The sequence below is a fragment of the Ochlerotatus camptorhynchus genome, unplaced genomic scaffold, assembly GCF_037179485.1.
Source record: "Ochlerotatus camptorhynchus isolate MF236.1 unplaced genomic scaffold, CSIRO-AGI_Acam_v1.1 ptg000222l, whole genome shotgun sequence".
Taxonomy (NCBI): Eukaryota; Metazoa; Arthropoda; class Insecta; order Diptera; family Culicidae; genus Ochlerotatus; species Ochlerotatus camptorhynchus.
In genome coordinates this window covers 856,852-880,549 of record NW_027040712.1, presented here as the reverse complement: position 1 = coordinate 880,549, position 23,698 = coordinate 856,852, and the positions used below count along the sequence as shown (strand labels likewise).

Genomic DNA, 23,698 nt, shown 5'->3' with positions numbered 1-23,698 from the left:
TCCTTTTTCCATGCTGATAGTTTTATTGGTATCCTTTAAAATCTGTAGTACAAAAATAGTCATTTCAATTAATATGCCGCCCGGAACTTTGCAACAAGTCAACTATTAAGCGAAATTTATATCTGTGCAGTTTATTCAATGGAAACAATTATTTTATTGAACTTGTATGAGTTCCAATCTACTCAGTGGAGTTATATCAGGACAGTCGAATGACGAACTCTTATTGTGGATCTACTCACTACGGGTGGATCAGTGTTCCCGCAGGATCTGCGGTGTACTAATTGCATGAATCACTGTATTTGTGGTGATCGAAATAGATTATGTACATCCAATTTTTACTCTGTTCACAATTTCAACACCTAGTTGTACTTAAGCTTATCGGTATTTGAGGTAACTTTTCTTTAGACTTAAGCCATGTTCGTTTACTCTTTCATATGTTTAGTTATTTTTTAGTTATTTTACGTTTGTTTTTTGTTATTTTTTGTAGACATTTTTGAGAAATTTTAAAATATCGAAAAACCGAAACTATAAAAGTATAAGATTTAATGTTAAACTAATCATAACTAACGCAATTTCTAAAAAAAATAACGCCGATATAACGCGAATAAGGAACGTCTTAATCGAAAAAAGAACCAATCTCGTTCAAACCAAATAAATAGTAAATACTACTACTAAAGTGCACTAACGGAGGGAACTCAATCTATCGAACAACTGATACGATGAAATTAAAGCCTCCCAAATTCATCAAGAACCACGACGGGGAACAACGAGTGGCTGCCAATTTACTCCTGCTTCAGGGCGCCGAGCTCCTCGAGCAGTTCCTGCAGGCCCTCGGGAAAACGGCCGGCATCCACCTCCAGTGCCCAGTAGTGGAGCTTCTCCAGCTCGCGGCGCAACTCGAAGACGGCCTTCTCCCGGTCGCTGACCAGTTCCTCCAGATACTGGTAGCGCAGCTTCTTACGCGCTCTGCATTCCCGTGCACTTTGTCTGCTGCGTTCTGTGAAAGAGGTAACACGGCGTTTGAGGTGAGATTCACTTTTGTTTTCGCTAATTTTAGTAGAGACGCACCTAACTTTGCCTTCATATCGATCTTCTCAGTTGACGCCTTGCGGCCTGGTTTACGTCCCCGCTTGCCGCTTTCCTTTCTCTCCTGCGGAAGTGGAATGGAAGAAACATAACATTAACTATGTGAATTAATCACTCTGAGGGAAAGGTGAATGGAATCATAATGAATTAAAACTGCAGTGGGAACATGTATGCGGTGCATAATTAGTGCATACAAGTTTGTAGGTAGGTAGCTCATTGAAGAGATTGTTTCCATTTTTCATTCGATGCATGCACGTGCGCGCAAATATTTCTTTTGTGGTTATTAGACAGTGTAAAGTTAACGCTTTTTAATGATGTTTTCAATAAATCTTCTACTTTTTATGTGAAAATCGCAGCGCATCGTAAGCAATCATAATCATTTACAAATATCAACAGTACATTTCAACGTTCAGCAATAATAAAAAATGGTAATATTTCTGTAACTGGGAAGTTTGTAGGATGGACAATATCGGTAACAAAATATGGCGAACAGAGCTGCAAATACCCACCCTGTCATCTGGGGTAGCTTAGATATAAAACCAGAGGCTCCAGTTTGCTCGAATACTTGAGTAATACAAATCGTAGAGTATTGAATGCAGGCAATCGCCCGACCTTTATGGTATCTTTTAGAAAAGAAGTGATAGGCATTACATACTGCACGAAGCGACATGTATTAGATATAGAATATTGATCTATACTGATCGTATACTTAGACTTGAATGTTAGTTCACAGACTTTAAGTCCAAGAAATCTTCGTTCAACAGTCCAAGTACCAACCCAACCCAAGTAACAATCCAGCAGCTATTTAGCATCCACTTTGATTTATGATGGTTTTAACCAGGGAATGAATAATCCATTTAGTTTAAATACAGGATTTCAAAGTGTAACACATTCCTGGTTAGTCATTCCTACTGCTGTTTGCTTTTATAATCTCGTCAAGAAAGTTAAAAACTGTCTTGTTTTAAAAATAAATTTAAAGCAGCTCTCAGTCCTTCCATAAAACTGTTTAGTGAATCAATCACAATCTTCATTGGCAATTGTTTATTCATGCATTGAAAAAATACTTTAAAAATATGTTCTGTCATTATATAAGCAACTATAAACCATTCGGTTTTAAATGAGTTGGATTCTTATAGTAAATGAAAGCAAAATTCATGACAAGGAAATCTCGAAGGATAGACGAAGTAGGAGGAAAAAAATACCCACGAAGTACAAAGGTCTAGGACGCCTCATACAAGTTCAGGGAACATTATTTAATTTCACGAATACTCACAAATGTTCAAAGCAGTTCAATACACTTCGTGGAACTTCAAGAAAGAAAATCAACACAAATCGTAGAAGTACAGTGAACTTTGTAGTAATGCAGCGAACTTAGTTCCAAAAACTTCATAGAACAAAAAAGTGTAGGGAATTTCATAAAATTTCATCTAGAAGATCGTCCTACTGATCAGAAGCTTAGTAAACTTCATAGAGGCTCAGGAATTTTTAGAATAGTTCAGGTAACTCCTTAAGACGTCAGGGAGCTTCGTATCAGTTTTTGAGAGCACTTACTCTTTCTGAACTTCCTGGTAGTGTAGGAAAGTTGCGTTTAATCTCAGGGACCTACCCAGGTGATCAGGAATATTTGAACAAAATTTTGAGGGTCTTTCCACATAACATATGTGGAACTTCAAATTGAGTGCCTTTCAAAAAGGAAACCCGTATAATGATCACCAACTCGTGATATATTCCACGTAAAGTTGACCGATTATCAAGGGGTATTCAACTCTTCACATCTTAATCTGTGCTGAATGAGTTAGCTGTGCCGAAAGCTATGCCATGCGCTATGCCGAAAGTGCCAAAGTAGGCCGAAGTGTGCCAATATCCCATGTAAATATCCCATGAGTTTGGCATCATAACATGATTATAATGACATTTGTGATTGTGTTTGAATTTTCATTTTCGGAGCGGGAGGTGAAAGAGAAACTAGAAGGTTATCAAACGTATGCGGTGTTCAAACAATCTCAACCGATCCACAAAATTCTGACTCGATGTCTATTTGAATTACTGATTCCTTTCAGGTGAGCAGAAACGAAGCCGTAACCAGATCGATGGAGGAAGAAAATGCCACCGGCATCCTTTGAAATCCTCTACAACTATATCAAACAACGAACTCGAACGGATGGATAGATTAACGACGCTCATGTAATCGACGCATCGAGTACCTAGTGCGGACTTAGAGCCATCGCTGCAAGAAGATAGCTCGTAATCTCTGCTAGATTGGAATGTGGAAATCTGTGTTGCACTGTCTAGTTGGCTCATCTGCACGCCCTCAGGCTCTTGCTAAACAGAAAATTGCTTAGAGTCGTCAAGCGGGAACCGCTGAGCGATCGGTTGGCCACCCTTCGCACTGGGGCCTCTTGCGATGAACAAGTTTAACTAGTGAGATGAATTTCCGTGCAAATCAAAGAAGAGATGAACTAGCCTCAGGCTAAAAATCTCTATAATAAAGAAAAAAAAAAAAAAAAAAAACGTGCATATCAAAGTCACCTCGCTAGAGACAGAGTATTACACGACTCGTAGAATAGGCCTGGGAGAGTAACGTCACGTCCTCGGCAAACCGACATTCGAACCTGGCCAAAAAGCCCTATGATAATAGTTTTGTCTTTATTGATTATTCGGTGCTGCGTCATTAAGCCGAAGTACGTTTGGCTGAAGGTTTTTAGACTGATGTACATTTATCAGTTATTCTACATAACAAACTTGTAAGTGTAGCTCGACTCTCATAGAAAATATCATGCCCTATCCTTCGTTCCAAATGTAAATTTGACCATCGCATGATGCACGATATTTTTCCAGTCGTTCCCATTTCGGTTATGGCTTTGTTGTACGTTTTGCGCACCTGTGTCAGGAACATCTCCACTTGCAACAAATCAGCTGCAATGAAGTGCAACATTTTCAAGGGCTGTTTGGAAGAAATAATCTAATCTACTTACATACAGCCATTCTTTCCAGAAGTCTGCTCGAATACCGTTGAAAACAGAGTTCTTCGACATTTCTTCTGCAGCCGACACAATTTAGTCACCGTTCAGAGGAGATTCGTCCCTACAGAGATATGTACTGCGAACGTGCATAAACATAAACTGACGATTCTACCGGTTTGTTTTTGAACGCCATGTACCAACCTGTTTACACCAAAGGCAAACTCAACGATCTCGCCGATCGCAGATTTTCGAAATGTGGTATGTCACAACCCACGAACTTATTGGGCTTTACATTGAAGTAAACAAAGTTTTCATAGGGTTAAGTGATCGAATTCTCGACCTATGGTCCTATTTTGGGTTTAACGCTAATACCACAGACAAACAGACGTAACACTTTGAAAAAGTTTTTCTTGAAAGCATAGTATCTCAAAACATAGGACCTCAGTAACGACATCTCTCTGGCTTCTCGCGGAAAACAAGATTGTTCGCGGAACTGATAATATTGAAATCAACCGTTAAATGCGTGAACGAAGATACACAATGAAGTGTTACGTCTGTTTGTCTGTGCTAATACTCAGCTTTAGATCTACTTCTGCCTGATTTTTCTGCTGGAATGGAGTATAATGAATTGCATAATATCATTAATAAATGAAAATTAATGTTGCTTCAATCCTGAGTTTAAGCGTTAGGCCCAAAATAGGAGCATAGGCCGAGAATAGGTTCCGTTCCTCTACTTTAACTATTTTGTTTGTATTACTTCTGCACTTTAGTCTGTTATTTGAAATTAGCATCTTCAACTATGCAAAGTATTCATCCTTAGGAACGATTAGCAAAACGTCAACGCACGACAGTTATGCCATTTTAAATTACATTTTTTGTATTCTACTTGTCAACGTGTGCCAAAAAGTGTGCCATGCTGTGTTTTGGCACAATGTGCAGAAATTAAAAACCATCCATGGACATTACTGACTACCATAACCAGTAGAGTGATGCAAAATTTGAAATTTTCGCTCCACAATACTTAAACGATTCCAAATCGGATCTTGACTCACCTCTCAAAATTTGAACCCATTTGGTGAGAAACTGAGATGAACCATTTGAAGTTTGTATCGGAATTACTATGGTAAAATCAAGATTTTTGTTCATGTCTATCTAATAATTCACCATATCGGTCTGCTTCGAAAGCAAACAACTGTACTTGTAGGAAATTTTCCCAGCTACAACTTTGCCGAAGACCACTTTTTGATTAAATGCAAGTTATCAATGGTTCAATGCACTGATGTCTTATGATGATGCTCAATCAACTGCTCAGCAGGCAACATTGGTGTTTCTGGGGCGTTAAATAGGACACAACAATCATGGCTACTATGTCACACTGCAAAATACAGTGTTGCCTACAGAGCAGCTGCTTGATCATGTCATAAGTTTACCAATCTCTTAAATAATTAATAGCTTTTTCCTGTCTCGTTTTACATAGAAATGATCTTCGGCAAAGTTTTAGCTGAGAAAATTTTCTATAATAATGGCTATCGAACTGTTTCGCAGCTCAATATGGAAAAAGACTAGAAGGCAATGAACAAAAAGTTGAGATTTCCCATAGTAATTTACATGTAAACTTCAAATGGCTTGTGCGAAGTCTGTTTCTAACCAAATGAGTTGTAACTTTGGGAGGCTAATCAGGACCCTATTTGAAACCATTTAAGCACTGTGGAGTGAAAAAGTCAAATTTTGCATCAGTCTAATAACTAGGCATGGAAAATCATTTACATTCTTTTCATGCATTCATTTACATTCATTTGCCTCTAACTTTTTTCATCAGCAGGATTCCGCAAAATGATGTATAGAACTTTAGTAGGTTTTGTTATTAGCTACAACTTTTGTTAAGAATTCAAATCTGTATCTCTTATGCATCACGAATTAGAGCGGGCAGAACTCGTTACTTTTTTTCAGTGAATGTAAAATACATTCACTGAAAAATCGTAGTGGATTCTGTTTGCTCTGGTTCGTCATGCATAAGAGATACGGATTTGATATGGAAGCTCTTTACATCGTTTTGCAAAATTCTGTTGATGGAAAAAGTTAGGGGCAAATGAATGTAAATCAATGTACGAAATGAATGCAAATGATTTTCCATGCCTGACCATAACCATTACCATTAAATTTCTCAAACCATATGTAAAAAGGTTCTAATATAGTTCTCTTGTCGAAAATTTATGGAGAGAACAACTATTTTGAATGGTAACGGTTCTTAACAAACCATTGTTTGTAAGGTCCACTTCCAAAAAGCCATAATGCATAAGGCTAAAATTTTATCACACAAACGTTCGTGTAAAGTTCAATAACCATTTTAGTTAAAGTTTAGTAGGGATTATAAACGATCAATTTTCGGTAGGTCAAGTTATGGTTCGCGTTTATGCGGGAAGTCATTTCGCTATCCTCGCTCTGTTGTAACTGCACATCGAAATGTCAAATTTGAAAACAAACAGCTGAACTAAAATTGAGTTCATTGAACTGAAATATGAAAGCAGTTCGATTCATATAGCAAAAGCTGCTGTCAGACAAGCAAATTCTGCATTATTTTCCTTTAGCTGGAACAGGAAAGTTATAGATTTGTTGTGTTGCAGATCGAATCTCGTAAATCGAATAGAAGATTTGGTCATCTGTAATGCTCCATATTGCCTAGTTCCTTGCATCAGTGTCTGGAGGCTTTGAAATATCTCAGAATTTGCTACTCTTCAATATTATTCTATATACCGAATAAACGTAGCACTGATGATTCATTAAATTATGCAAATATAGTCGTAGCAAAACAACGCAAGTTCTTCCTTCATCCCGGGTAACATTTACATGAACATTTTACACTACACACCTCACTTAACTTTTCAAAAGATCCTAATAATCACCCCTATTCTGTATTTCGTTTCGAACGAAATTCTCATACAAAAAAATATTTTATTGTATGAGAATTTCGTTCGAAACGAAATACAGAATAGGGGTGAATATAACAAATGTAAGCAAATCGAGTAAATCGATACAAACTATTGGACTTACAAAAACACCCATCCAAATTTACTTTAATTTATTTAAGATAATCATAGGTTAAAAATTGTTGCAAATTATGAGTAAGTGATTGTTACTTCGGACATTTGAACTGCCTAAATAACATTTGGACTGGTTAAATACATTAAAGTAAATTTGGAAGGGTGCTTTTGTATCACATAGAATGATAGAAGCGCAATAGTTTGTATCGATTAACTCGATTTGTTTACATTTGTTACTTAGGATCTGTTGAAATGTTGTTTTCTAAAGGCGGGCCATGGTTAGGCTAGGTACCAGAGATGCCAGATCTACAGACATGTCTGTGAATTTACAGACTTTTATTTTTTCACAAAATTTTTTTCCGTTACAGACATTTACAGACTTTTTAGTTTTTTGACAGATATTTACAGACTTTTGTAATCAAGTGAGAATTTTAAAATTTATTTAGTTACACTGTTTTACATCTTTAATCGAATAACAAGTGCGATGCATTTTGCAACACGCAGTAGTACTAACTAACAGGGCTGGTAGTGCTGATGCGATATAATAGTAGTGAATGTAGTGACTAAAATTACGGAAATAATGACCAAATAGTGACTTGTAAATACTAAATAAGCAACCATTTATATGGTAACTAAGAAATTCAAATACGGTTTGATATTGCAATACACTTTTTATGTCATGAAGCTTAACATTAAATTTCATAAATTCTTCTAATTTAATCGAATCTCACAACGTTATTATCATGAATTTGATTTTGCGTTCGAAATCTTTAAAATTTTAATATATCTAGGTAGATAACTTTGATAATTCGCTAAGAACTTTTCACATAATTTTTTCAGACTAATCTCAAGAACCTTTTTAGAATAATTCTCCTTCTCTTAAACTTAGAGGCTAATAATCTTTTTCAAAAATAATATTGCATTCGTGAAATTTTTTGCAGAACAATCAACAAAATTCTTGGAAATAGATTATTTTCGTACTTGGAAATGCTTAACATCAAATATCAGAGTTAAAGTGGACATTTTATACGATCAATGAGGAGATGATAGTAAAGAGTTGATAGTTTCGTTATAGTACGGCAGTGTGAAATTTCTGTATAAAAAGAAGAAACCAAACAAAGGACCATTTTGAGGAAGGTGCGAATCGGGTAGAGCATCTCCTTTACCAAGCTCATCCGTTAATGCGGGATGGTGAGGGGTTTTTCCTCCTGCCACCACTGGCAAAAGGGATGATCGCCAATTTGCTCATATAAGGGAAATGGATGTTATGGTTGCCTAAATGCCCCTAATTTGGGCCCATACATAAATTCAGCAATCGACTAAATTTTCAATAGCGACTAAAATATCCATTAGTACCGTCCCAATGACGTGTTCATCTAGATAAAATTGATAAACAGCAAATTTTTTGCGATGAGCCCAATCTTAGATCCATAGAATCCGATTGGTACCTTTCGCAAAATTTTCGTTTGCTCGCTTTCTACTGTGTATATACAATTTTCACACTGCCGTACTTTAACTGAACTATCAACTCTATAAGTTAATCTCCTCATCTATCGTATAAAACCTCTACTTTATGTCTGATATTTGACGTTAAGCATCTCCAAATATTTAAACCGTTAAATTCACGCATGAAGTAATAAAACATGATTAGTTTGAGTAGATTATTTAAGATTTTTTATTGATTCTTCTAGGAACTCCCTGAAGGCTCCTTCCATAAATCCATTATAAATTTATTTTAATTCTCCTTATAATTTCCATGCAATTAACCTCAGAAATTTCATACATTTCTGCTTAGAATAATCTTAAACTTCTCCCTTGTATTCAATCGGAAATTTAATTCTTATTCTCCTTAGAATTCCCATAATATTTCTTCAGAATTCTCAAAACAAAAATCCATCACAGAATAACTTTGAAACTCTTCGCAGAATTCCTTTGAGCTTGAACCCTCAAAATTCGATTCCGTTGGACTTCTTCTCTGAATTTATTTCGAACCCTTTAGAATTCTCTTGGAAGTATCTTCAGAAATCACCCGGAGAATTCTTTTAGAACCATCCGCAGAGACCATCTTTGAAGTTTACGGGATTTTGTAATTTTCATCAGAGCTCCCTTATGCAAAATTACAGAACTAATTATGAATTCTTATTAGAATTGGAGCTGGAATCCTCATCAAACCACCATAGAATTCTTCTCAGAACTCTCGTTAAAATGCACTCTCAAATATTTCCAAATTTGTTTCTGAGCTGAATTTCGCGTCTCTAATAGTTTAAACAATAATCAAAAGCGACGCTCGTATGTTTTAAGTCAAGTTTAACTATATACACCCAACCGGTGGATGTAAGATTCGCTTACAATTATGTGGGATTCATCATCCGAGGATGTAAGTGGAGACCGCATGAACCGAGGATGCAATATACCTAGCTGCGGTCCAATGTAAGAAAATTGGAGACCGAAAAATGTGAAGTGTATTAGTGAGTGAAATTAATTATGTCGAAAAAAAAATAGGAAGAATGTTGCCGACTGGACTCGAACAATGAACGTTGCGATTATCAGACCAGTGCTTTCTCCACTGCTCTTTCCAAGCTTCTGAATATGGATAGCCTGCAAATAAGAAGCGCTCATTTCCTCTCACACTTGACTTCGTATGCTTTATCTGCTGGAGAGATTCGAGGCAAGCGTGTGCGTCGTTCTACCATGTTATACATAAAAATCAAGGCAAATGCTTGCTTGTGTAGGTGAAAGCACAGACAGAACACGAAATAAAAAAGGTAAAAAACCATTACATCGCCTGCAAGGTCAACTTCTAACATTCGATGCGATGTTCATGAACAGATGATGATAGGAAATGGAACTAACATTCATTGTAATAAATTTTTGGTTTGCGTGTACACCAAACGAAAATTAATTATTTTATTCATGTGTTTCACTTATACATTTTTGCCAAAACATCAACTTTATACATTCCATAAGACAAACCACATAGATCCTATAAGAATGCATAAAAGGTATATGTGACCACTTATACATTTCATTTGACACATGATCTTCATTAACTTTTTGCAAGGAGTCTGCTTATTAGTTGACTTATACATTTTATGAATAATCAGCAATAGAAATTTGCCAAAGGTATAAGGAGATTTCTATTCGTGTAGGTAAACCTCCCAACAAACAATTTTAGCTGCAGCTTAGCTTATACAGGCAAAAATTAGCTGCATAAGGCAAATTTTAGCTGTATAAGCTAATCTGCAGCTAAAATTGTTTGTTGGGCTGGCTTAAGATTTAAACGGAGATGAAGAAATCGGTCCTCAGAGCCCTTAATTTTATATGAGACTTTCGTAGTCTGTACTTTGGTATTCTTCTCTGATATATCTAGGTGTCATTCCTAGAAACTTTTAAAATAATATTAAAATTTACTTTGGATTTTTTAAAGTTCTTAATCATCCTTGAAAATCTATCACAGACAAATACCTTTAGAAGTTAAAAATTTATTTTTGGGAAAGGAGGTATATTTTCCCCGATTTTTAATCGAAATGGAAGGCATTTCCAAATAGTTTTCCTGGTGTTCTAAAGTTTGTTAAAACTACTGTAGACTTTCTTAGTGCCGAGTACTTAATTTAAACATTTTGTTGATATTTTTAAATTTCACTCTATTTTAGTAGTGAAAAAGTGACTTTAGTGACTATTTTTAGAGAAATAGTGACTTTAGTGACTTTTTAGTGTAAAAAGTGACTTTTTAGTGACTGGCTTCAAAATAGTGACCAAGTCACTAAAAAGTGACCTGCTACCAGCCCTAATCTAACGCATAATTTACCTGTTAACGCCGAAATCATGGATTTATTTGATGTTCTCTGCCTGGTAGGCCCAAAATAGGCGCTTAGGCCGAAGTAGTTCTCTACCCTATAAGATTCAAGGTTGGCTTCTGTGATGATTGATATCACATAAAATTTAAAATAGGCAGCAACATCTTCATCAAAATGTAAGCATTGTTGCCAAAAATTATAACTAGATGAAGCAGTGAGATCAAACTGGTTACAACGAAATATGAAAATATGAAATTATGTAGAGCACTACTTCGGCCTAATCGCCAATTTTGGGCCTATCGAGCAGAAAACATCAAATAAATGATTTTTTTTTTTCAGAAATAACAAGTCAATTATGGGTTTGGTACGATACTCTAGTTTAAAAACTACCGAACGAAGTCAATGAGAACGCGTGATATGAATGTGTACACCCATTTTTTCTCAAAATCAAAAGAAGCGCTCCGACAGAATCAATTTTTATATTCATCCGATAGGCCGAAGTGAATTCAATGGCGTTTGAATGGCGTTTCAATGCATTAGGCCTAATTTAGAATCCGTAGGCCGAGTTTGGGGTCAAGAAGCAGTGTTAGATTTTTAACAACATCTCAACAATTTGTTTCCCTTTAGCAAATCTTACGGCACGTACGGAAGATAAATAAATGTAAATAGAAGTCATCTGCAGTGAAAACATTCAATTTTCGAAAATAGAGGCAAAGAGTAGGTTGTGCTAAGTAGGCCCAAAATTAGATCTAAGCCTTACATACCTACCAATAAATATGTGCCATATCCAAAGCATAAATTGCTTTGATGATGGAAGTGTACACATAATGCCAATATCCTCTTGATGTTTGTACTATGCGTATGCGGGGCTTGTTGTAAGTGAAAGCGACCTCGGAATGAACGAGTGAGTGACCGGAGCTATCACCTTTCAACTTCCCGGAGGAAAATATTTGCGATAAGATAGTAATCTATTATATTGCAGACATTTTTCTTTCATTAAAACACTGCCAGTGGGAGTTGGATTGTACATACATAAACATATTTGCAATGACCAGTTTCAACTAAATATATTAATTTAAGATTAATAATAGCAACAATAATGAGTACCAAAAATCTCAATTGCGCCTTCAAACACGAACGAATCATTTATTTCTCGATCAACAATTGAAAAGGACCGATCAGCTTTTGTAAACAAAACTATGTAAGCCCTTTCCTCACAAAGCGTAGGTCGGCCACCCAGGGGAAAGTTTCCCCTACCGGATGATGCTGTTGGTTTATGTGGGTTGCCTATGCTTTGCGAGGAAAGCTTTGTTAACAAAATCTGATAAGACCTTTTCAATTGTTGGTCGAGAATTTAAAAGACCTTTTAGCAGTTTTTGGATCCGCTTTGATTAAAACACCTCTCCTACACATTAGTTCAATAAAAGAAACCATTTTAAATTAGGGTCCAAAATATTAATTTGTAGATCAACCACGTAGGACCTCGGTTTCGTTTGGTTTTTTGCTGTTGAGCAGAATTTTTATCAAATGGATTTATGCGGTTTCTCAAACAAATGATTTAAATTTAAAATTGACTCCACATTCGACAGCCATTACTCGTATTCATCGGACGTGTTCTCTTTCTGCTCTGCTTAACTTGGTGAAATATTGTAGTGAAAATGAGTGTAGTTCGTAAAAACACACTTGTTGTTGACTTCAGTGTCCTTCCAGTTCGTCCCAATGCGGGAAAAGTGCAAAAATTCTTCGAGAACTATATTAAGCTTCAATATTCGAACGTTAGATGCATTCAGTTTCATAACGTCCGAAATTGTGTTTTTATTGAGATGATAGACAATGAAGTTGCCTTGTGCTATGAAAAGGCGCACAACTATAAACACGCGATTCTCTGTGCGAAGAGTGAGTTCAAAATCCCGGTATATGTGGATTGTGAAGCAGTGACCGTTCGAGTGCATGATCTTCCTCTGGCATGGCCACAAGCCACTGTTATGAACCACATGGCAAAGTACGGGACAGTGATTTCCAGTCGACATGAGAAATGGAAGCACTACTTCCCAGGATTCATGAGCGGTGTTCGAGTTTTGCGAATGCGACTCGAAAGCGCCATTCCATCGTACATCACGGTCGACAACGAAACAACGTTGGTAACGTATGACAAGCAACCAAAAACGTGCCGCCATTGTGGCCGAGCAGCACATCCCAAACAGAAATGTTTGGATGTAGCCACATCGAACAATAGCACCGCTCCAGCAGCTCCACCAACCGAGGGGGTATTCAGTCTCGATGATTTCCCGTCGATTGATATCGAACAAAACCAGCCAACGACATCGGGTCAATCATCTCCTGCTTTCACCGGGTTCTCAGCAGAAGAACAACAGCGAAACACCGACAATCAAACCGAGGATCATCACACTTCAAGCAACTACGAAAACTCTAGCACCAGCTCATCAAACGCAACAAAGGATTCCAATGAAAAGACCAACAAACGCCGGCTGTCGAAACACAAGGAGAACGAAAAAAAGAAAGTTCGTGCTGATCAGTGCACCCAGAAGACTGGTCACCAAATAGATCGTTTAGATGAAAATAATGCAACTTATTAAATAGGGGATAATACGTTTTATTTGAAAAATAAAAGCGGGAAGGGATCTCATTGTAAATAATGGTCATCGGCCCAAGCAATGCCTAATAGGCAAGGGGGCCTTATAAATAAACGCAATAAAAAAAAAAAAAAAATAAATAAAATTGACTCCACATAATCTAGCAGAGCACCCAGCGAAGGTAAGACAACTATGGTCATTATTTACTTGTGGCCACCCAACGGTGGCTGGTTGGTGATGGTTGCATGCAGACAGCGACGCGCCTTTTCGACCTCCAATCGTACAAAGCACCCCCCAATGCGGACCGTAACCACCGTCGTCACTCACGTTTTGTTTGCAGAATTTTGCGACGTAATAACCGTTTTTCGACTGAAACGATGAAGCACCAAATACACACACGACCAGAGCACCCGACCCGAAAGGGAGGCGCAATTTAGAATGCCGGTTGCGACTTGGCAACAGGAACGTTGATACGTAACTGCGACACACTACTGCGTTCGTTGGTCGATTGCAATGGAAATCGGTCAATCAAAATCAGGAGCTTTACACGGTGACGATGTAGAGATTGGACAGTATTGCTGATACTGACCTGCTTTCCCGGCGAAACAACCGATGCGTAGATGACCTCTTTTTGCGTATGTACGGGGAGAGGGCGCCTCGAGGTTTGAAGATGGACACCCCGTACGAATCGGTTAGCTCTTCTGGTAGAACACTCCACAGCTCGTCAGTTACCAGTCACACACCACACACACAAAAGAACCAACAGCACTCTCGGGCTTCCTGAATACCTCTGGCGGAACACGGACTGAACCCGGGTTTACTGATCACGGTGGACAGCACGGAAACCACGGTCGACGGAGAGAACGATTCTCGATGTGATGTTACATTGGAAAGATTTAAAACGCAACTGATTCATGCTCGGATCGGCGACCAGCCCACAAGCTACGAGCGCTCTTTCGATGTAGGATGCAGTCAATCCATGTGTCGCTCTCTCACTTCAACCTAGGTATGATACGAACGAAGAAACGGAGAATCACTCGCTCTCACACTATCGCGTCGCGACGGTGGCTTTTATGCATTGCATTTTCAGTGACGTCAAATTGTAAGAGTTTTCATTACCACAAGACCACTGTTGACGTTCAAAATCAAGAGAAACGTTAAAGTTACAAGTCAAATTTGATAAGCCCTAAATTGGCAGCACTTCATGTTTACCACGAGATGCTAGTCAACAGCGCAATAGACCACCTACCCCCCCCCCCCCCAATCCGAATGCACGTAGCGGTTTGTTGCCTGCTGTATGTTGATTTTATTTGCTGTGCAACCACACCACCGAAAACGTCTACGTGAGCACATTCAGAGTGCATGGGTCGCTCACACCAGCGAAACCAGCACGGGCAGAATAAAATCTACTACGCATTTATTTTTTTTATTTCGCAGATATAGCTACTACTGAGCAAACGTAGTGCGACGTATTATTTATCTCGCTGCTAGGAGAACCCCCTGACTATCCACCGACTCCCGCCCTCAAGCGCACAGCTCGGCAGGTCTGCAGGCAACATTCAACGTGTGCTAGCTGATGCCCCGCGAACCGGGAGCAACGACAGGAGATGAAGAGAGATGCGTTTTGTTTGGGTGGCCATGCGCCACTGTGGGAATAACTAGCGGATTTAGCTGTTGAATATAACTACGCAGTTAACCCTTTCATGGCCAACGTTTTACTTATTTTTAATTTACCTTCTTCTTTCGATACATCATGGCTTCCTTTTTACATGACCGTGCAACCTGTGCCGATCAGCTATATCTAGACAAAATTTGGCAATTTTAATTTAGTAGGTAGGTATATTGAGGAAATGACGACTTTGGCACAACTTTACCCATTATCGTCGTAAATGAAATCTTTGATTGCTGATTATTTTTCATCATACCAAAAATGAACACTCTAAAGTCAGGGCTGGCAGCAATCACTGCTGTTAAAATAGTGATTTTAGTGACCATGTTGATGAAATAAGTGACCAAATAGTGACTTATAGTTGTAAAAATAGTGACTAAAAAGTGAACTAAGAGAAGAAAAGTAGTCGTTATGATGGCACACCAAATAAATGTTTGATGTTTTAGACTTATTCAATTAGTATCTCATAAACACTTATGTACGATATGAACCTTTAAAGTGAAAGATTCAATAGAAAGATTATGGCCCAAACCCACGGTATTAATGAAATACCTGGAACTCTCAGAGAAAATAATTAATTTCAAAATACAAGCATTTATTTTTCTCGTTATTTTCATTCACACTTTGAACTTTATAGATGCACAGTGGATTAATCTTCAGTAACAAATAAATTTAAAAAAAAAAACAGGAGCTTGAAATATTTTGTTTTGCTTTGGAACATGCATATTTCCTAGAAATATTAAATTTGAACTAGTTCTGGATTTAAAAGCTATGATAGGGGAAATGCAGGTAATGTCGGCCTAAGTGTCCCTAATTTGGGCCCATACATAAATTCAGCAATCGACTAAATTCCCTAATAAAAATTGTATGGTTAATTTGCTTAACGACGTGTTCTGGGTATCATCCAAACCATTTGTGGAATAGTTCAATGATTTGGGTTATCGTTCGTTTATGGTTATTTTTTATTAGGGTTTTCAATAGCAACCAAAAATACCCATTAGTAACGTCCCAATAACGCGTTCATCTAGATAAAATTGATAAATAGCAGATTTTTAGCGATGGGCCCAATCTTAGATCCATAGGTCAACATTAGAGACATTTCCCCTACTTCAAGAAATTTTCAAGAATCTGGGGTCAAATTCCATGCACAGTTTTAATGGCTTGTGGAATTTTATTATAATTTCTAAGGACCTCATTCCAAGGGAGTTCTGGGAAAAATAATTTGGACAAAAACATCAAATGCAATCTGCTTTCAAGGTAGTTCTGAGGAATTTTAGATTTCAATTGAAGCCTGATAGTTTTGAGTAGAATTTTAAGAAACCTTGAATTGAATTAAAAGTAAATTTCAATGAAAACTCTGAGGAGAACAACTCATGTGAGCTTCAGAGGAAAATTCCAAGGGCATTTTGAGCATGATTTCATAAAGTTTGAGGGATAAAACGAATATGGAGCATAAGTCCTTGGATTAGTGGCACCGGTAGTGTAGTGGTAAGTGTGATTACCTCTCACCCCAGCAGGCCTGGGTTCAATCCCAGTCGGCACCGCCGGGAATGTTCTGAGGCATAACATCTCTGAACACGCCTTCCTTCGGATGGGAAGTAAAGCCGTTGGTCCCCGGTTCATGAGTTGATGGGTCGATAGGTAGGGTCCAAGTGTGGAAGCTGCCTCCCTGGCGTCGGTAGCATTGGTGCTCAGCACGGAAAACAAGATCGACGGAAAACAAATCAAGGAAAAAATGTCCTTGGATTTTTTTGAAAATACTAAAAGGAGGATTACAATTAAATATGAAAATAACTCCAGAACATCTTCAAAGGAATTTGGAAACTCAATTCAGGAGAGTTTTCCAAACAAATTATGAGAAGAAATCTAAGAAATTGGTGAGGAAAAGAGCCAATAGATTCTTAGGAGACTTTCAATGTGAGTAGAATTCCAAGAAAAGGAGAATCTTTCCAAAGGGTTTCTTATTGTGGAGAATTTCAAGGTAATTTCAAGGAAAACTAGAAAAACATTGAATTCGGAGGATAGCTTCATCCAAATTTTGAGGAACATTTCAATGGAAATCTCCGTTGAATATGGAATGGACTATTCCGAGGTTTTCAGAACTACTTTAAAGTTGCAATTTTTTTCCTGGAGGTGATAAAACTGCCTTGAAGTTCTTTTGTAGTTTAAGAAAATAGCCTGAGCCTCACAATACTTCTAATCAAATTCTTAAACATCCCTGAACTTTTTAGGACTTCCAAAAAAATCCTAAATGTTTTCTCCTGGATCTCTTCTAAAGGTTTAACAATTCGCTGAAGTTCTCTAAACTTCTTTAAACTTTATGTGACTTCTCTAATGTTAACGGAACTGCTCTGAGGTCTCTGTTCTTTTCTGAAATTCTCAAAACTTCTCTAAAGTTTTTGCAGTTCTCACGAAGCTTGTTGTACTGCGCTGAATTTAATTAAACCGTCCTAAAAATGTTTAAGCTTCAACTTCTGAACTTATGCGAAGATTTCAATTAACTTTTTAACGTCTCTGAAGTTATCTGAAAATCTGGGAAGTGATTTAAATTTCCCACAAATTTTCCGAAACTAATGGAACTGGGGAGTTCCCTTGAAATTCCTCCAATTTTCGGAGCTTACTTCACTTATTTCAAAAGCTCCTGTATTTTGCTAATTTTCATAAAAACTCATGAAGTTCGCGGATCTTCCCTTAAGCTCCATATATTTCTATGAAGTTCTCGAAATGTTTCTGAAGACTACTGTGAAGTTTTCGAAGTTTTTTTTCTAAATTTCTTGAACTTTTGTGATTCCGCAATTTTCATGAAATTCGAACGAAATAATTAATATAGTTCTATGATTTTCTCTGAAGTTCTCAAGATTTTTCTGAAGTTCATGTAACTTCCATTAAATTATCGACACTAATTTAAAACTTCTTCAATAGTTTAGACTTTCCTGGTGTTATTAAAATTGCCTAAACGATTACTGAATATTTTTAAAGTTCTCCAGATTGCCCAGAATGTATCAGTATATTCTAAGAAACCGCAACTTGACTGAAATTAATTGAATTGCCTTGAAGATTCGACAATTTTCCTTAAGTATTCTAACTATTATAAACGATTTCTTATTTTCTTATTTTATCTATGCTTACCTGAAATTCTCTAAATTTGTTTAATAATTCTGATATATATATTCTCTGACGTTTTCAAATAAATCATAGAATTCTTGGAATACCCCATAATAAGTTGCTGCAAATTTGCCTAAGTTAATGGGATTATTCTGAAGCTATTTGATCGTCCTCGAAGTACTCGGAACTTCGCTGAATATTATGAAACTATCTAAACTTATTAGAAGTTCTCTGGAATTTCTTGAAGATATCGCTGTTTGCTAAAAGTTCTCGCATTTTTTTTTAATCAATGGAAATTCGTTGATATTTTCTAATCAACTTAGCTAAATTTTCGTATTTTTTAAAGTTCTTGAAATCTCCATGATATACATACCACCTTTAAAATACTCTCACGTTTTCCGGATGTTCATATAATTTTTATCACGTCCCAGAAATTCTCTCGGAGGTTTGCTGAAGTATCCGGAGGATTCTACAATTTCCATGAAATTATTTGAACTGCCCTTTGATTCTCTGATCTGTCTTGATGTTCTCGAATCTTCCTTAATCTATTGAAGATAAATTTCCCAGAAATTTTCTGCATGTCTGTGAAGTTCCTGAAATATTTCTGAAATTTTCATGGTCTCTGTACTTCCCTGAAATTCTCGGAACATCTTAAGAAAGGGTTTTCAATTTTTCTGAATTTACGATTATAGATCTTTTAACTGCCCCATAAGTCTGGACTAAAGCTACGGAAACTGCCCTTAAGATCTGAAATTCCCCAAAGATCTCTAGATCTAGCTTTTCCGACGTGCTTAGAACTTGTTAAAAATTTGCACAATACCCCTCATGTTTTCTATATTTATCAACACCTATGATGTGCTCTGAAATTATAGGGACTTCATAAAAGTTTTTCGGCAGTTAAAAGAACTGATTTGAGGATCTTAAAGCTTCCAGTAAGTTCCCCATATTTTCCGTGTGTTAACTTCCCTTATGTTGCCGCAGTTTGTTTATGGAGCTTCACCGAAATTCTCAGCATTTCCTTTTATTCCTCAGAACTTCTTCAAAGTTCCTACAATTGTTGTGAAGTTAATGGGACTGCAATGAAGATCTCTAATCTTTCATAAAGTTAATAACGAACTTGAAATAAATCATTTATTTGTTTTCCTTAATTCAGGCACTTTGAACATTTTCAATATTAGATCTTGGACTTACTCAAATTAAGTGCGTTTTTTAAAACTATTTCAAAGTGAGAAATTAAGCAAGTGCTTAACTTTAACATTCAATGGATTTGATTGTAAAGCTGTTTATTTAAAACTGATTGCCATGTCTTAAACGTTTGAGTTAAATACTGTTTTATCTTCCAAGAAAGCATATTTTGAACGCATTTAAAAATAGCTTACTTATTATAAGCCTGGAATTTATCCATTAAAGTTCTGGAAAACTCAGGAAATTTTATCAAGAAAAATGAGTAGACACCCTGTACATAGATAAAGACGATTAAACCTCACAAAGCATAGAATGATCAATGTTGAAATAAATTCACGCTAAAAAAGTTGAAAATAGTGACTGATTACAAGAAAAAGTGACTTTAGTGACTTGGCCTTAAAAAAGAGACTTTTTTGTGACTGGCTTGAAAAAAGTGACCAAGTCACTAAAAAAGTGACTCGCTACACACGATTGCTTTTATTGACAATAATCGTATTGTCAATACATTATATATATTTCTTTATATACATCATCAATATTATTGTATTTGTATTTGTGTATCAATATATTATTATTGTAATCCCCTTCGCCTCAATATATTGATACGTGTGGGGTTTGCTTAAACACATCGCTATTTATAATATTTCTGTATTTATTTCATCAATATTATTGTCAATAACTCCCCGCTTAAGACTTCATTTACCCCCCTGACGATAATATGTAGGTAGATTCAATATGAAAAAAAATACTCATTGACACCGCGGATACAAATCCTCATATAGTTTTTAGCAAATTTCTATTGTTCATTATTCATAATATTCATGAATCAACTAATGAACAGCAGCCATGCACGGATATTAATGAAGATCAAGTGTCAAATAAACTGTATTAATGCTCACCCATATAGTTCATGTGATGTATGTGTTTTCCTGAATAATATGTATTAAGCTGGTGTTTTGGCAAAGAAAACTGAAACACATGAATAAAATAATTAAATTTCGTTGCATAATCTATTTCTGGATCATTCATGTTCTTGATTACTGTCGAGAAACTTCTAGATCAACAAATAAAATTAGCGGAACAACCAAACGTAAACAATGGCTTTGATTGAACGCACATTTCTCGAGAATAAAAACACATCCACGCAAATTTTCTATTTCAATTGTTGGGCTAGACTTCAGCTCAAAGGTTATACACGTTTTCGTAGAAGTTTCAACAACTTCATATAACTATTTGGGGGCAAGATGTTTTTAAAAAATACCATAGATTCCCGTTAGTTTGAATAGCTAGAATCGCAATTAAAGGGCACTCAAATAGAATTTGTTTAACAGGTACCCCATACACCGGTGGGTAACGCCATTGGGCATTTCTGTAGGAGTACCATTTAAAATATTCTAAACGAGTGCTGTTTAATTGCAATAGCTAAATTCAAACTAACTGGATTCTAGTTCATTTATCAAAATGACAGGAGTTTTAGGCTGACAGAACTGATGACATTAGAACTATTCCCAAATGTCTACACAAGCAACTTTGCGGTAGATTTATGGACATTTTTATGGTAGCTCGCTTAAATTTAGTTTATCGATTAATTTTTTCAGCACACAATGTTTTAGACAATTATCAGAACCACAAAAATACAAGTTTTGCCGAAAACTATATTTGTAATATTAGTTCCGGTGCTCTGAGGATGGTGGTGTAACAAAGCTTTTAAAAATATCTCGCAAAAATTTAAATGCGATTAAAAATAGACAACTGCATCACCATTAGAAACCGCGTCAAATATGGTGCTGGCATGGTAACGGTTCTTAACAACCCATTAGTTGTAAGGTCCACTTCCAAAAAACCAGAATACATAAGGTTAAAACCTGTTAAAACATTATCACACAAATGTTCATGTAAAGTTCAATAACCATTTCAGTTTAAGTTGAGCAGGGATTATTAACAATTTTTAAGGTCAAGTAATAGTTCGCATTTATGCGGGAGGCGCTGACTTTGATAGATCGTTTGACTCAATACCAGGCAGTCCGCTCCTCTCTTATAATAGACCCTCTCTAGCTAAGACAATTCGTACTAGTTGTTTTCAAATTCAAAACAATCTTTATGAACAAAACACAAAAGAAAACCAAGAACGTCATAATTTTCCATTCCTGAACACGCGCAGACCTTCACCAACACTATCCTGCATCTACGCACACATCAAACTCTTCGACGAACTACGTTTGCGTCATCAATAGTAACAATATCAACACCAACAACCCACAAACGAAAACAACAACATCCATCGAAAACAACATCATCCTGTTGGCATCGATTTCGCAACTACCGTAGGAAATTACAACAGACACTTTCCAGTCAACTTTAATTGAACATTTTTCGCACACCCAATATGAGAAAATTTACAGAAAAAAACATCAATCCCTCAAGGAAATCGGTAAATTTTGTAGCTCTTTATGCCCAAGCACGCGCTTCCCCGACGATCAAAACAAAAACAAACGAGCAGCACACCACCGTTCGTCGCCATTTTTGTTTTGTTCCACCGTGCATGGTCATAATATTATGCTCCAACTGGGGCAGTCACTTTTCCCAGTTTTCTGGCCACTTACCGGTTGATTCTGCTCCTCAACCACGGTCAATTCTTCGTAATCCATCGTTGGAACTTCTTTTCACCAGTTTTTTCAGCACTATAATCGACTTTTATAATCGAATCTTCGATTTTTTCACCAGCCAACACCAATGTGCTTTGTTGTGGATAACACCGTACAGTACAATAAATGGATGGGACACACGGAGTGGAAGACTGAACGATGAACAAGTTCACCGCACACTCTTGAATGAAAGACAAAGTGGCACTACGATTGCATGAATGAGAAAAAGAGAACGGATACGGATGAGAATCATCGCTCGCAGGGCAGGCCACGAATGCGAATGTTTACGTTTGAAATTTTCGCTAACTAGTGTGCGTGTAATCTCGCGACTCCAATGAGAATTGAACTTGAACCAATCCTAGCAATAAATGTATACTGGTATTGGTTTTAAACCTCATTCTTATCCTTCCATTGGACAATGGTCACCAATGGAAGACGTACCGGTCATAACGGGACTTTGCTTTATTATGATGGTATTGAAATTCGTATACCTCAAGGGGTGAGAAAATGTATGTTAAGTAAATTTAGTGGCAAAAAAAAAGGAAAAGCATAGAAAAAAAACGCAGTAGGCTCTGTCCGCGAACGGTTGGTTTTGTTTTCGCTGGCGCTGATTTCATCTGTTTTTCGCATATTTTTTAATAGTACCAAATCAAACAAATATTAGTTTTCGCGTGTGGATAAGTGTAAATTAGGATCTATTACGTCTTAAGAAGTGTTTTTAGTGATATTGTAATTAACGTGAAAAATCTGGGATAAGAATTTGTTTCGAGTAGCTGTGTTGCTGTGGTGTCGCTTCGGTCGGTTTTTCATTTCGCTTGTTTTTGGGGCTTTGCCTCCCTCCCAAGAAGAGTTTTAACGGGTATTTTTTTTTTCTTGGTGCTGGCGTTCTGCCTTCCGGAGGATGCACGCGAATGAGGTGTCAAGCAAAAATGAAAATGCAAATGAAAAACTTCGAATGTGATTCAAAATGTCGTGTTGGGTTGTAAAAACAACGCGGAAGATTTTTTCGATTACCGCGAGTGAACAAACCGGTCCTTTTTCGGAGGCAGAATTTGGTGAGATCCATCTGATTTATAATCAACCATAAATGCACATTTCCATATATTACTAAATACGCGCCAGATTTCGAAACATCACATTTCGAAATCTGGAAGTGTGTTTGCAGTACCATTATTCATATGATAACGGTAGTGTTTACATGCGGGGCTTATTGTATGTGAAAGTAACCTCGGAATGGACGTGAATTACCAGGCATTCTGAAATGGGTTGCTGAATCTGCAGTAGAGCTATCGCTTTCTAACTCCCGGACTAAACTTGCTTTAAATTATTACATCAAGGATTGTTGTAAGCAAATTTCTTCCATAATACCACTGCCGGCCAGTGGGGGTTAGATTGAATACACACATACGCACACACACACAAAAAAAGAAAGGAAAAGCATACAGAGAGGTACCGTTGTTTGCCGGTATTATTTTTTTTGATTCCTTGACACCTGGTTTTTGGCAATACTAAAAAGCTGTTACGCCCTAATTCCAGCTCTATCTAGAAATGATCAATTGGCTTGAAAAGTTGAGCCTGGTTCACCTTTTTTCAATTCAAGTGAGTTGATCAAG

The 23,698-nt window shown here is 36.9% G+C and overlaps 1 protein-coding gene across 1 annotated transcript; it reads right to left on the bottom strand.

Annotated features, from left to right (window-relative positions):
* REPTOR-BP (REPTOR-binding partner) lies at positions 1-22,216 on the bottom strand. Its single transcript, XM_065225284.1, has 3 exons — positions 22,044-22,216; positions 1,069-1,150; positions 1-997 (listed from the first exon to the last, which is right to left on the bottom strand). Exons 1-3 carry the CDS (start codon positions 22,086-22,088, stop codon positions 783-785), a joined length of 342 nt encoding a protein of 113 aa, XP_065081356.1. The 5' UTR covers positions 22,089-22,216; the 3' UTR covers positions 1-782.
* Between the last annotated feature and the right edge of the window lie 1,482 nt (positions 22,217-23,698).

Coding starts and splice junctions, on each gene's coding strand:
- REPTOR-BP (XM_065225284.1), bottom strand. CDS start 22,088: ATGGATTACGAAGAATTGACCGTGGTTGAGGAGCAGAATCAACCG. Junction 1,151..22,043: donor TTGAGGAGCAGAATCAACCG/GTAAGTGGCCAG, acceptor CCACTTCCGCAG/GAGAGAAAGGAAAGCGGCAA. Junction 998..1,068: donor CGATATGAAGGCAAAGTTAG/GTGCGTCTCTAC, acceptor CCTCTTTCACAG/AACGCAGCAGACAAAGTGCA.